The following is a 12500-nucleotide window of genomic DNA, read 5'->3' as shown; positions in this document are numbered from 1 at the left end:
TAAGGCGTACAAGTTAAACACACCGCTGGTTCAGGTCAATCATTTAGCTTCTAGTGGAGGCATTTCCTCTGCAGCGGAAGTGTTGGGCCATTAAACTCCTGATGACTCCTGTACGGCCACACTTCAGTTAATTACTAGACAGCATAACATGGGGTTTCACTTGAACCAGGAATAGTATGTTCTTGCATTTATCTACCCCAGCTCACAGAATATGCTTTTGCACAATTGCCTTTTTATTTTTCTGTAGTTTTTATTTTTTCCTCCCTGACTATTACCTGTGCCCGTTGAGAAACACTACTAGCATAAAAGAGTAACCAAACACGTGACTAGAGCCGACTGCTCCTTGGGAAGATCAGAAAAAAGTAATCTAACAGCATGTTAATGGGTGACTTGTGCTATTGATCTTTGGCAAGTTCCTTGATGATATCTAACAGAGTTATGCTTGCTACTGTACTGCGGTAAACGCAAAGAGAAAGTACTGTATAGCTAGCCAGGCTGTGCCCTTCTAGTGACGCAACACTTTCAGCGTTGCAACTAGTCAGGTCAAGAGCAATGCAAGTACTTTCTGAGTTCTGTGCTATGCTGAGAGTTCTGTGCTAAGCTGAGAGTTCTGTGCTATGCTGAGAGTTCTGTGCTAAGCTGAGAGTGCTGTGCTATGCTTTGAGTGCTGTGCTAGGCCACGCTAAGAGTGAGGTACTATATTGGTGGAGATGATGGTGGAGCGCCGTGCTACGCCGTGAGTTCTATGCTCTGTGCATCCTGCTGGATGGTGCGTACACACGCGTACACACGCGTACACACGCGTACACACGCACACGCGCACGCGCACGCGCACGCGCACGCGCACACGCACACGCACACACACAAACACACACACAAACACACACACTCAAACGCTTACCTGATGGGTGCAGCAAGCTGGCCTCCACTCTGTGAGGAACCCGTGGTGGCACTCGCATACTGGCACGGATCTGGTAGAACCTGGTGACACACACAGAAGATAACAACAGGAACATTTCATGCATATTCATATGGCATATATGCATTTACTATTATGAAATGCACCTTGCAGTCACACACATTTACTGTATGCATGCAAGTGAGTGAGTGACTGATTCAGATGGATCAGATTAAGATGCAAACATGGTATTAATAAGGCTTCTGGATACAAACACTGCATAGTTTATGCACTGTATATTTAAATAACTTCTGACAACTCAAGTATTTGAACACACACGCACGCACACGAAGAGGCACGTTACGTACATCCATTTAGTATGGCCAAGCAAGCAAGCAAGCTAGGACACCAGAGAAGGAAGGGAAAGCAAAGGCTAATGGGTATAGTCTCCACATCCCTTTTACTAAGTGAGCCAGACAAGGGCAAGAGGGACAGATCAGCTCCAAGTCCTGAAGCGCAGGGAAAGTGCAGGTTTAACATTACACAGCAGAAGGATAGGCGGAACAGAGACCACAGAGGGCAGGAAAAAGGAGAAAGGGGAGAGAGAGAGAGAGAGAGAGAGAGAGAGAGAGAGAGAGAGAGACAGACAGACAGACAGACGGAGAGAGAGAGAGAGAGGGGGAGGGAGAGAGACAGACAGACAGACAGACAGACAGACAGAGAGAGACGGAGAGAGAGAGAGAGAGAGAGAGGGGGAGGGAGAGCGAGAGAGCGAGAGAGCGAGAGAGAGAGGGCGAGAGAGAGAGGGCGAGAGAGCTAGAGAACGAGAGTGTTTAAGAGGGAGAGAGAGAGAGAGAGAGAGAGAGAGAGAGAGAGAGAGAGAGAGAGAGAGAAAGAGAGACAGACAGACAGACAGAGACAGAGAGAGAGAGTGTGTGTGTGGTAAGGGGAGAACAAATTGAGCATGTAGCGAGACACAAGAGGTAGAGAGGCAGAAACTCGAGCGCTCATGAATGAATGATGAGCCCCACACACACACACACACACACACACACACACACACACACACACACACACACACACACACACCACACACACACACACACACACACACACACACACACACACACACACACACACACACACACACACACACACACACACACACACACACACACACACACACACACACACGAAGACAGACAGACACACAGGCTCTTACAGACAGACTGACAAACACAAGCTGACACACACACTTCCTCAGACAGACAGACCGGTCTAATGCTACCTTTATGAGGACCCCCCCCCCCCCATTGACCTAATGCAAGCAATACCTTTCCAAAACACAATAACACATTTTTTTCACACAATATAACCAGACAATTATTTATAACTTAACTATAACTTAACTTCAACACTGTCTGAGCTACACCAAGCAACTTTCAAGCCATTTCCCATCACTCAGGCCCTACTTGCTGCATAAAAATAAATTCACCCAGTTTTAGCGCTTTTGAAGAGATAGACACCTGCACGTAGATAACACAAATCGGCGAACACAGAACAGGGCTTTGGAAAAATGTACTACCTTCTACTACTTTTTGATTATTTTCATTTATATTTTCATTAAAAGTCTGCCATCCCTAGACCATTACAAGAAAGAGGTGTTTTTGCACTTTTGACTTTTGATCATAGGTGTGTGAAGAGTGAGGACCATCATTCACACAGTCTCCCTTCAGTCCAGTAGGCTCCATGGCCACAAAAAGACTGCAAATCAAAGAAAATCCTGCACACTTTTTCCACAAAAGAGTACACACACGCACATTCGCATACACGCACGCACGCACACAAAGGAATGGCTGTAAAAAGCATCCCGACCAAAGACACCCCGCTCCCTTGTACACAGACTCCAGTACACACTACGCTACACGACGACACTACTACATCACACTACACACAAATACGCTCTACAGCAGTGGTTCCCAACCTATGGGTCGGGACCCAAACTATGGGTCGCCAAAGATCCACAGTGGGTCGCGAAGCCCTCTTGATTTTAAGGGGTTTAATTTTAATATAGCCCATGCTGAATAAGTGACAATATGCATAGAAGCAACAAAATGTGATACATTAAACATTTATTCTATATTTGACTTTAGACAAATTGTGGAATAAAATGATAACTAATGACTTTTCGCCGGAAACAGAGTATCATGTGACTCCCTCTAGTTGTGTGGGCGCTCGCACGGGTGGGTCACCACAGCTGACAGCGGTAAAAATATGGGTCCCTGAAGAAAAAGGTTGGGAACCACTGCTCTACACGACACTAACAGTACATTACACTACATGACCTAGCGCTACGCTACGCTACGACACTTAACACACTATGCTACACGACACTACACTTCCTGCATCCAAAACAGCACCCACCCCCCCACGCCTGTTGTGCTGCTACTCGGGCCGATGTGTGAGAGACTAGAGTGCTTTTGGACACATCGCATCCACTCGTCTGCTTCCTGAGGGGGCCGAGTGAGCACCATTCAATAGGCAGGCCAGAGAAATGGCCGCCTTTAAAAATAGAAAACAAGTGTTCTCTTTTTTCTTTTCTTTTCTTTTCTTTTCTTTTTGCATTTCCAGGAAGGAGGAGGTGGTGGTGGAAGAGGAGGGAGGGAGGGAGGGAGGGAGGGAGGGGGTGGGCGTTATTATTTGAAGGTGCACTGCTGCACACATTAAAAGGGGTAGCGTAGCGGTAAGGGTGTGCGTGTGTATAGGCAGTGTTTCCCATACCGACCCGCCATAGTTTAAATTTGGCCGCCATAGTTTCCGAAAATGTAAAAAAAAAAAAATTTTTTTAATTTTTTTTAACGATTTCCGTGTTTGTTAAAAGCGATTTCAATTACGATTTCCTTCGCATTTTCCTCCTGGAGTAAATACATCCTATAGAGAAAACCACAAGTGCTTGAAAGAGAGAGGGATCAAAAGCCTTGTCAAGTTGTTGTAGTTAACTTGGGTTTGGGAGCAATAAAAAAAAACCTTCCGAGAAGGGACAGTTGGGATGAGTTTACTAACACTCCCCAGGCTTTGTTTTACAGTTGTAATGAGTTAGGTGGTGACAGGCCTTCATTGACAAGGCAGAGGAGACATCGGGCTGCATATAGAAATGAATGTGTAATGAATGTGAATATAGACATAAATGTGTAATATGTTGTTCAGCCCTTTTAATGGGAGGAATTTGGAAAAACTGGCCCTGTGACCAGCACCCCTCATGTAGAATGTGTGTGTGGGGAAAAGGCATAGCTACCCTCTTAGACCCTTTTTGTTTATGCGTTAACAATTTCACAGCAATCTTAAATTCTTATCTCTGCTCCTATTTTGTTTTATTATTTTTTTCATTACATAGACCCCTGCATGTGTATTATGTAGCCTTATTTCTCAAAATATAAATGGCTGAAATGTAGGCGTAGGCCTATAGTTTCTCCATGCGCCAATGTCATACTGTACTCATTGTTTTGCCATTTTGCATTTACACTGCGTGAATACACCCCCATCTCCCCCCCAAAGGCAGGTGAAAAGACCCCCCCCCCCCCCCAGACATAAAAAAATCCCGGCTGCCCCCATAGTTTCCAAAATTTCTGTGGGAAACACTGTATAGGTGTGTGTGGGTGGGGTGTATTATGTTATTATATGAAGGTGTGCTGCTGCACACATTAAAAGGGGTAGCGTAGAGTTAGGGGTGTACGTGTGTGTGTGTGTGTGTGTGTGTGTGTGTGTGTGTTATGTTGTTATATGAAGGAGTGCTGCTACACACACTGAAAGAGGTAGTGGAAACATCATCAGCACACACAATGCAGCAGGACTCCGCATCAGGAAGCGGCAGCTGTTTCCAAGGAGACCCAAACACATAGTGGAAGGGGAGGGGAGAGGGAGGGCTGGTGTGTGTGATGGGAGAGCAGAGGAGGGGTGGTGTGTGTGTGTGTGTGTGTGTGTGTGTGTGTGTGTGTGTGTGTGTGTGTGTGTGTGTGTGTGTGTGTGTGTGTGTGTGTGTGTGTGTGTGTGTGTGTGTGTGTGTGTGTGTGTGTGTGTACTGTAGTGTAGTGACATAGTGGAAGTGTGGTGGACTGGAGACTGTGGCCTGAAGCTCATTTCCCGAGCAACAGCTGAGCAAACCTCCTAGTGCACCCAGCATTGCCTCCCTATGCACCACCCCCCTCCCCCCCACACACACACACACACCTCTTCTCCTCGCTAACCCCAAACCCCAAACCCCAACCCAGCCACAGTGTGATGAACAAAGCCCCCCCTACACACACACACACCTCCTCTCCCCGCTAACCCCACCCCCACACACAACCACCCCCCTAACGCTGCCCCAGTGTGACGAAGAAAGCCCCCAGTGTGACCCCCCACCACACACACACACACACCTGTCCTTGCTAACCCCAAACCCAACCTCACACAAACACACACACACACAACAAGCGACCCCCCCCCCACACACACACACACCCCCCGAAAAAAAAACCAAACCCTGCCCCAGTGTAGTGTGACGAAGAAAGCCCCCAGTGTGACCTCCCAGCTGTCTGAGACGTTGGTATGCGAGCCCAGGGCTGCTACTAGTGCTAGAGGTAGAGTTTAGGGCACACTGGCTGGGCAGAGGCACGACATCTTGTCACCAGGCTAGGCTACGCAGGCAGCCTCTTGGGGCCCCTAAGCCCCTGGGGCCTGGATGGTAAATAACAGCTCACATTTTGCTACAGTAGTGGCACATTTCTTTCAAGTGGTCGCTCCTTTGAAATTCTTGCTTGGGGCCCCAGCTGAACCTAGAGTTGCCTCTGCTGGCTGGCTCATATGGGAACCGCGGTGGCATTTCAGGGAGGGGGGGGGAGAGAAGAAAAGAAGGGAAGCTCAGATGTCCCACATTCCACAGGGACTGCCATGTGAAACTGGAGTGCTTTGTGGCAGTGGCAGCAAGGTCCAGGCTTCCCACAAGCACACAGGAACGAGATAGAGAGAGATGCTATCGCAGTGGTTCCTAAACTTTTTCATTGCTGGATTTTCCATTAACACTCTGTCCGCAAATATTGCTAGAAATCCAGAGAACAGCAAATAAATCTATTATTCTTACAAGTGAATACTGTTAGTAACCAAATTATGGATTTTTATGTGATGTCCTTTTTGCCCGCGATCCCCCAAGGGGTCCTGACTTCTCACTGTGCTATCTGCTATCCCATGCTGCCCAAAAAAATCGGTATCGCATCGGCCATTAAAAAACCTGTATCAGTCGACCCCTAACACACACACAAACACATAAACACAAGCATGCACACCCCTCCTCTCCTTTGATAACCCTATCCTGCACTTCAATACTGACCACAAAAACCCTCTGCCCAAGGACACAGACATCTGCAACTGTGTACAAACCGACCACTAAAATCCTCTGTATTGGGGATCTCTAATACAAACCGACCATATAGAGATTTTCAATACAACTTGACTGTATTAGGGTTATTTAACACACAAACTGACTGTACAGGGGATGTTCAATACAAATGGACTGTATTAGGGCTCTTTAACACAAACTGACTGTACTGGGGGATCTCCAATACAAACTGACTGTATTAGCAGAGCTGTTTTTATTTCCTGAAAGCCAACACCATTCCATGTTCCGTGGATACTCCGCTCGTCTCTGTTTAGCCAAACAATAGCCCAAAACAAACCACAGCAGAGCATTGTTTTGTTTTCCTTCTGTGTAAAAGCAGACTGCACGCTGCATTCCCATCCGATATGCAACCTTACCTGTTTTTCCACCCTTTGGCATTGTTTAGCGTCCACACGCTACCTTGTGCCGGCCGGCTTCCAGGTATGTTAGAAAGCCTTCGTCGCCATCACACTGGCGCAGTGGCTACAGTCTAGCGTGGGCTGGTGCAGGTGCTAAGAAGCAGGGTTACTGATAACAGCACAGGTTAACACCAGTCAAGGTAACCATGGAGGTATACCAAGAAGCTGGCTATAGTAAACCAGGTTAAGTCAAGTGAACCTTGTGGTAGTGGTAAATCATCTAATAGAAGAGTCCGAAGTGATGATGACTAACTGATGCCTGGAGGTGTATCTATTAGCAGGTTTACCACTTCCTGTAGGTTAACTAAGCCTGGTTTGTCACTTAACCACGTTCTTAGTCAACAACGGTTAACCCTTGGTTACTTCTGGGTAGGTTGAGCTCCATTCGTAGTGCAGGCCCCTGATGTGGTGTGGTGTGGATGAGAGACTTTGGCTAAATGGCTGCAGCTGATGAAGTGTTTGCTGCAGTGGAATCTGACAGCAGAGTCAGAAGGAGCCCAGGGTCACGCAGTGTCACAAGACACAGCCATCAGTGTGGACGAGGCACTTAGCTTCCGATACGCAGTCATCAGTATGGACTGTCTGGAGGCACTTAGCTTGCAGATGCAAGCAGAAGCCAGAAGCCGGAGGCAGGAAAAGGCCTGGCATCATTGATACCCCTGGAGGCCACATACGCCACACTTCCTCCCCACAAATGGAATCAATACAGCCAAACCCAGGTCTCTCTCTCTCTCTCTCTCTCTCTCACTCTCCCTCACTCTCCCTCACTCTCCCTCACTCTCCCTCACTCTCCCTCACTCTCCCTCACTCCCTCCCTCATTCACTCCCTCATTCACTCCCTCATTCACTCCCTCATTCACTCCCTCATTCACTCCCTCATTCACTCCCTCATTCACTCATTTACTCAATAGAGCAGCCCTTGTTGTTGGTAGTGCTGGTAGTGTGTTTTATTTTTCGGGTGTCGATAGATTTCATTTGTCTGTATGTGTGTTCTCTTTCTTATCCTCTCACTCTGGCCTCCAATTGACGGGAAGTTGTTCGGCCCAGGTTTCAGGTTCAATAAGCATCTTTCAGAAGTGTCTGTACATTACTGAGAACAAACAAAGCAACAAGACTGCCACTAAGACCACTCATTTCACAAATGTACACAAGGCTTCTCGTTGGTTCCACATTTTTGTCTGGACCAGAGGGAAGTGAGAAGAGGCAGGTTGACCAAACAGCCTTCAAAGCAGCATCAGAGGCTGTAAGTTATAAAGGGTATATGCCGAGGGGGCCATATCTCTACAGGTGATTAAGGAACCCTAGATAACCAGTCTGTTTGTGTGTGTGTGTGTGTGTGTGTGTGTGTCTGTGTGTGTGTGTGTGTGTGTATGTGTATGTGTGTGTCTTTTTACCAATAACATTTTACTCCAACAACATGAAACCTAGCCCTACATACACCTCGACCATTAGGATGACACCCTCCAAAACTAACATCAATCAGCTGAGTGGTTCCAGAGTTCAGTAACCACTCCTGCCCGCTCCCGTTCATCTTTTAAATTTTTGACCCACGGGAATTCCTGAAAAATGTCCTTACAGCTGTCAGTCTCGCCTTTGTATTCCAAGCATGCATGTTGACACTCGGACAGAGATCCATACGACTTGACAATTATGCTGAACAACGAATCAATCAATTGTCATTCATCACTGATAAACATCACCAACACATGTGTCTGGCCTGGTCCCTTAGAAATACTTAACTTCAAAAAGACGTGATCCAAGAACAGAGTATCCATTTCTCTACGGAGGACAGGCGGCCATGATTAGATCATCGGGGGATAAATATGTCCACAAAATGAATTAAATTAGCACACCACAGTGCTATGCATGCTCAAGGGTTATAAATAAGAGGGAGGCTTTTTGTGAGTGCAGCGGAGTGGAGCTATCCCTGAATGACCCATCTTTAAAAATATGCAGCTTTAAAAAGAATTGAAGAATGTTGGGTGCGTTAAGCGAGCTCGTCCCAGGCTGACACTCAAGATATCAGTCTACGTTTAGTAACGTGAGAAAAGAGCAAAAACAATGCAGCCAATTTAGAAGCACCCACAGGCGCATGCTCTCTTATCTAAAAACAACTACAATCACTAGAACATGTGGAACTACAGGAGATGTGAAGTCTGATAGTAATTCTCAGAGACGGCTGACAGCCAAGTTATTTAGGGGTGTGGTGGGGGCTGATGACGGCCCTGCCCAGTAGAGATGATTGACAGCTATTTAGAGGTGGGGTGGGGGGACCTGCCCAGTGCATGTCAGCAGAATGGGAAACCAAACCAGTGAGCAAGAGGCCTTGGCCAGTAAGTAGCCTTGACTCACAGCAGGACTCAATCTACTGTATGCCTTGCTCACAGTCTTAACCCATTCTAGCCTAAAGGGGCCTGCATAGGTCACGCGTGTTAACAACGCCATTTGGCTCAAATTGATCAGCGTGGAGCGAGTAAAAACAGATAGCCACGCAAACAACATGATGTAGGACTATATTGAATGTGTGATTTATCACAATAAAACATACATTTTGTTGTAACCTACAACGCCAGATCATTTCCAAGAGCATGTGAGAGCATTGTTCTGGCTGCAGAGTTTTGCAAATAGATCGCGAAACACAACGTGCTGTACTGAACAAAGTAAACCATTGCTTCACAGAACAACATTTAAGGAAGACGATGAAATAGCTTCAAGACATTGTATTACCCTGATGTAGGGTCCTGTTGTCCCGTCTCTGTATAGGCTACAACACTATTTTTTTCGAGGCAACTGTAGTCATCTGCTCTTTCTGCCTACCTACTTCCTGATGGCTGCTGTTGGTAGACTTGCGTCATATGTGCTGCGTCAGGAAAATTTCCCTGCACACCAACGCGCGCCCCGCCAAAAATGTTGAGGTTGCGCTGGGGGGCGTGACGTCATTTTGGGTCACATCGACACCCGTGAGGTATGACTGACGTTGCGGCTAGTTACGCAGACTGTGAATCTGCCTTGAGGCACCTGCAAAACAAAAAGGCTGCTAAATGCCTAAGCTCATTTTTTGGAAAAGGTGCCCTCAGCCTATAAAAAAGCGCAATTACCTCAAGCCTCGGAAGCAAGAAAAAACACTAAATGAGTTGCATTTAAAAGACCCTCCTCTTGCATTAGAATGTGTTCATTCAGCTCTAACATACGCATATGTTTAATTAAAAAAAAATCTAAAATCTCATCTCAGCCTGAATGCTGTGTCTATGTCGCTCCAGGCGCCAAGGTCAATGCAGCATACAGTACACACAGCATCCAGCATTAATGGGTTAATTGCAGCTGTGCCGCCCTGGCCTACTAAGCTCACAGTCTCTCTGATATATGCCACTATCTATCTATCTATCTATCTATCTATCTATCTATCTATCTATCTATCTATCTATCTATCTATCTATCTGCCACTTGTTTTTTTGGTCTAAACTTTCTGATTCTTGTGGATTTTGATGCCATTTTGATATTTTTTATTATTGTCATGACAATTTTCTCCCTATACCTTCTGCCTTTATTCGTCGTCTTTATTGATTCAACCATATGATATTTATCTCAGCATTTGTTTTATTCTATTTTAATTTTATTCCTTATTTATTTTTATCTTTTACTTCATTTCATTATTATTTTTGTTTTAACACTGTTGTTAATCTAACTGTTAAGCACATTGAGCTGCAGGTCTTGAATTGTGTATGAATTGTGTTATACAAATACAGTTATTATTATTAAATGTTCATTCTTAGCTAATGGCTCAACCAGCCTAAACTGCTTCCTTCAACACAACACGGCAATGACACAATACACCACAACACAACACAGGAGCTCTTTGGACGACTGCTCCAGGGACAACAGGCTTGGGGAAACCAGACACTGACACTCCCTAAAGAGACTCTGGGTTCTTTCTAATATCCTAACTCCAGTCCTCCCTTGCCTGCTTGTGGCCTCGTCATGACGCCACTGACTCTATAAGTGTATCTCAATATCTTGCAAAAGTGCAATTCTATTGTCATTTTTTCATTTGCAATCGGGATGGTGAGTGAAGAATAGTCCCCCAAACGTTAGGCTGACAGTGGGGAAACACTATTGTTTTCTCCACGGAGGTGGGGCGTCAGCCAAATGCGAGGCCACAAGCACAGGCCGAAGACGGGAGTCCGCATACTGGACAGAACCCCACTCCCTCATAAAGAAATCTCTCTCCATGCTTAGCTGCTCTAGTACTTCCCTTGTCCGATTTCTGAGAACACTCATACGCAAGACTGTACTAAAGGCGGTAAAAGTTCCTCTTCCGATGACGGCCTGCTTTGTGGTGCCCACAAGAGCAGCCTGACCTTTACGGCTTAACGAGACAGCGGGCCACAGCCATTCGTCTTGTAGGCGATGCGCCCCACCTCTGCACTCTCTTGGCACGGAGCTGACACGTTCTCACGACCAACGCTGCTGCCGCCTCACGATGAGTGCCTCCACATGAAATTACAGTGTTCAGCTGTCCCCGCTCTCTCTCCCTCTCTCTTTTTTTTTTTACAGCCCACCGCTTCATTACTAAGCGCAGAGGAGCAGATGGGGCGAAAGCGAACAGAAAAAAGGAAGGTAGTGTGTGTGTTTGCCGAGTGAAGAAATGGGGTCGGGCTGTGTTGCTCATGAGGCCGGCGCTACACTTCTCCATTTCAGTTCTTCCTCTGGCGCCTGCTGAGTCAGACTGGACTCCTCACACTCTAGTAGTAGAGACGTGGAGAAGCAGCAAGACGAGACAGGACACTGCTCCACTCTCCACCTCCTCTCCTCTCCTCTCCCACACTCTAGTAGTAGAGACGTGGAGAAGCAGCAAGACGAGACAGGACACTGCTCCACTCTCCACCTCCTCTCCTCTCCTCTCCTCTCCCACACTCTAGTAGTAGAGACGTGGAGAAGCAGCAAGACTAGACACTGCTCCACTCCGCTTTCCTCTCCATCTCTATCCCTCCTTTCTCACACTATAGTAGAGCTGTGGAGAAGCAGTGAGACAGGACAATGCTCTTCTCTTCTCCTCTCTGTTCTCCTATCCTACTATCGCTCCTTCCCACCTCCTGTCCTCTCCCACACTAGAGACGTGGAGAAGCAGCAAGACAGGACACTGCTCTTCTCTGCTATCCTCTCAATCTCTTACCCCTCCTCTCTCACACTCTAGTAGTAGAAACATGGAGAAGCAGCAAGACAGGACACTGCTCTTACTCACCCCCTCACCTCCCCTCTCCTCTCCTCTCCTTCCCATCAGAACACTGCTCTACTCACCCTCTCCACCCACCTCCCCTCTCCTCTCCTTCCCATCATCATCTCTCCATCTCATTTCCGCCTCCTCTCCTCTCTCACACTCTAGTAGAGGTGTGGAGTAGAAGCAAGACAGGACAGGACACTGCTCTACTCACCCCCTCACCTCTCCAACTCCTCTCCTCTCCTCTCCTTCCCATCTCCATCTTGCCATCTCAATTCTGCCTCCTCTCCTTTCTCACACATCTCACACAAGTCTCAGGGCCTCCCTCCGCACACAGGCTCCGCCAAAGTGCAGAGCACTGCTCCGCAAAAGTTAGATTGCATTGTTTTCAATAGAATCCCCGCACACTGGCGCCAATGTCCGTGGACATCGGCTAGCGATTAGAGACGAGTTATATTTTGTCGGAGCTGCCCATTGACTATCCATCCATGCTCTGCGGGGGTGAAATTGTCTGAGAAGCGAAAGTGCTCCGCAGTGTTGTTGGAACGGATG

General features: G+C 47.0%; 1 protein-coding gene across 3 annotated transcripts in view; it reads right to left on the bottom strand.

The window, feature by feature from the left end:
* Positions 1-12500, bottom strand: part of fam135a (family with sequence similarity 135 member A) — a 57268-nt gene that overhangs the window by 38749 nt on the left and 6019 nt on the right. For all 3 annotated transcript variants that reach the window (XM_063191470.1, XM_063191472.1, XM_063191471.1), the window contains one exon: positions 902-981. In XM_063191470.1, the coding sequence (XP_063047540.1) occupies positions 902-981 (80 nt within the window). The remainder of the gene's footprint in view (positions 1-901; positions 982-12500) is intronic.

Source organism: Engraulis encrasicolus, chromosome 24 (genome assembly GCF_034702125.1).
Source record: "Engraulis encrasicolus isolate BLACKSEA-1 chromosome 24, IST_EnEncr_1.0, whole genome shotgun sequence".
Classification (NCBI taxonomy): domain Eukaryota; kingdom Metazoa; phylum Chordata; class Actinopteri; order Clupeiformes; family Engraulidae; genus Engraulis; species Engraulis encrasicolus.
The sequence above is the reverse complement of the archived record's forward strand: the minus strand, read 5'-3'. Positions and strand labels throughout refer to the sequence as shown.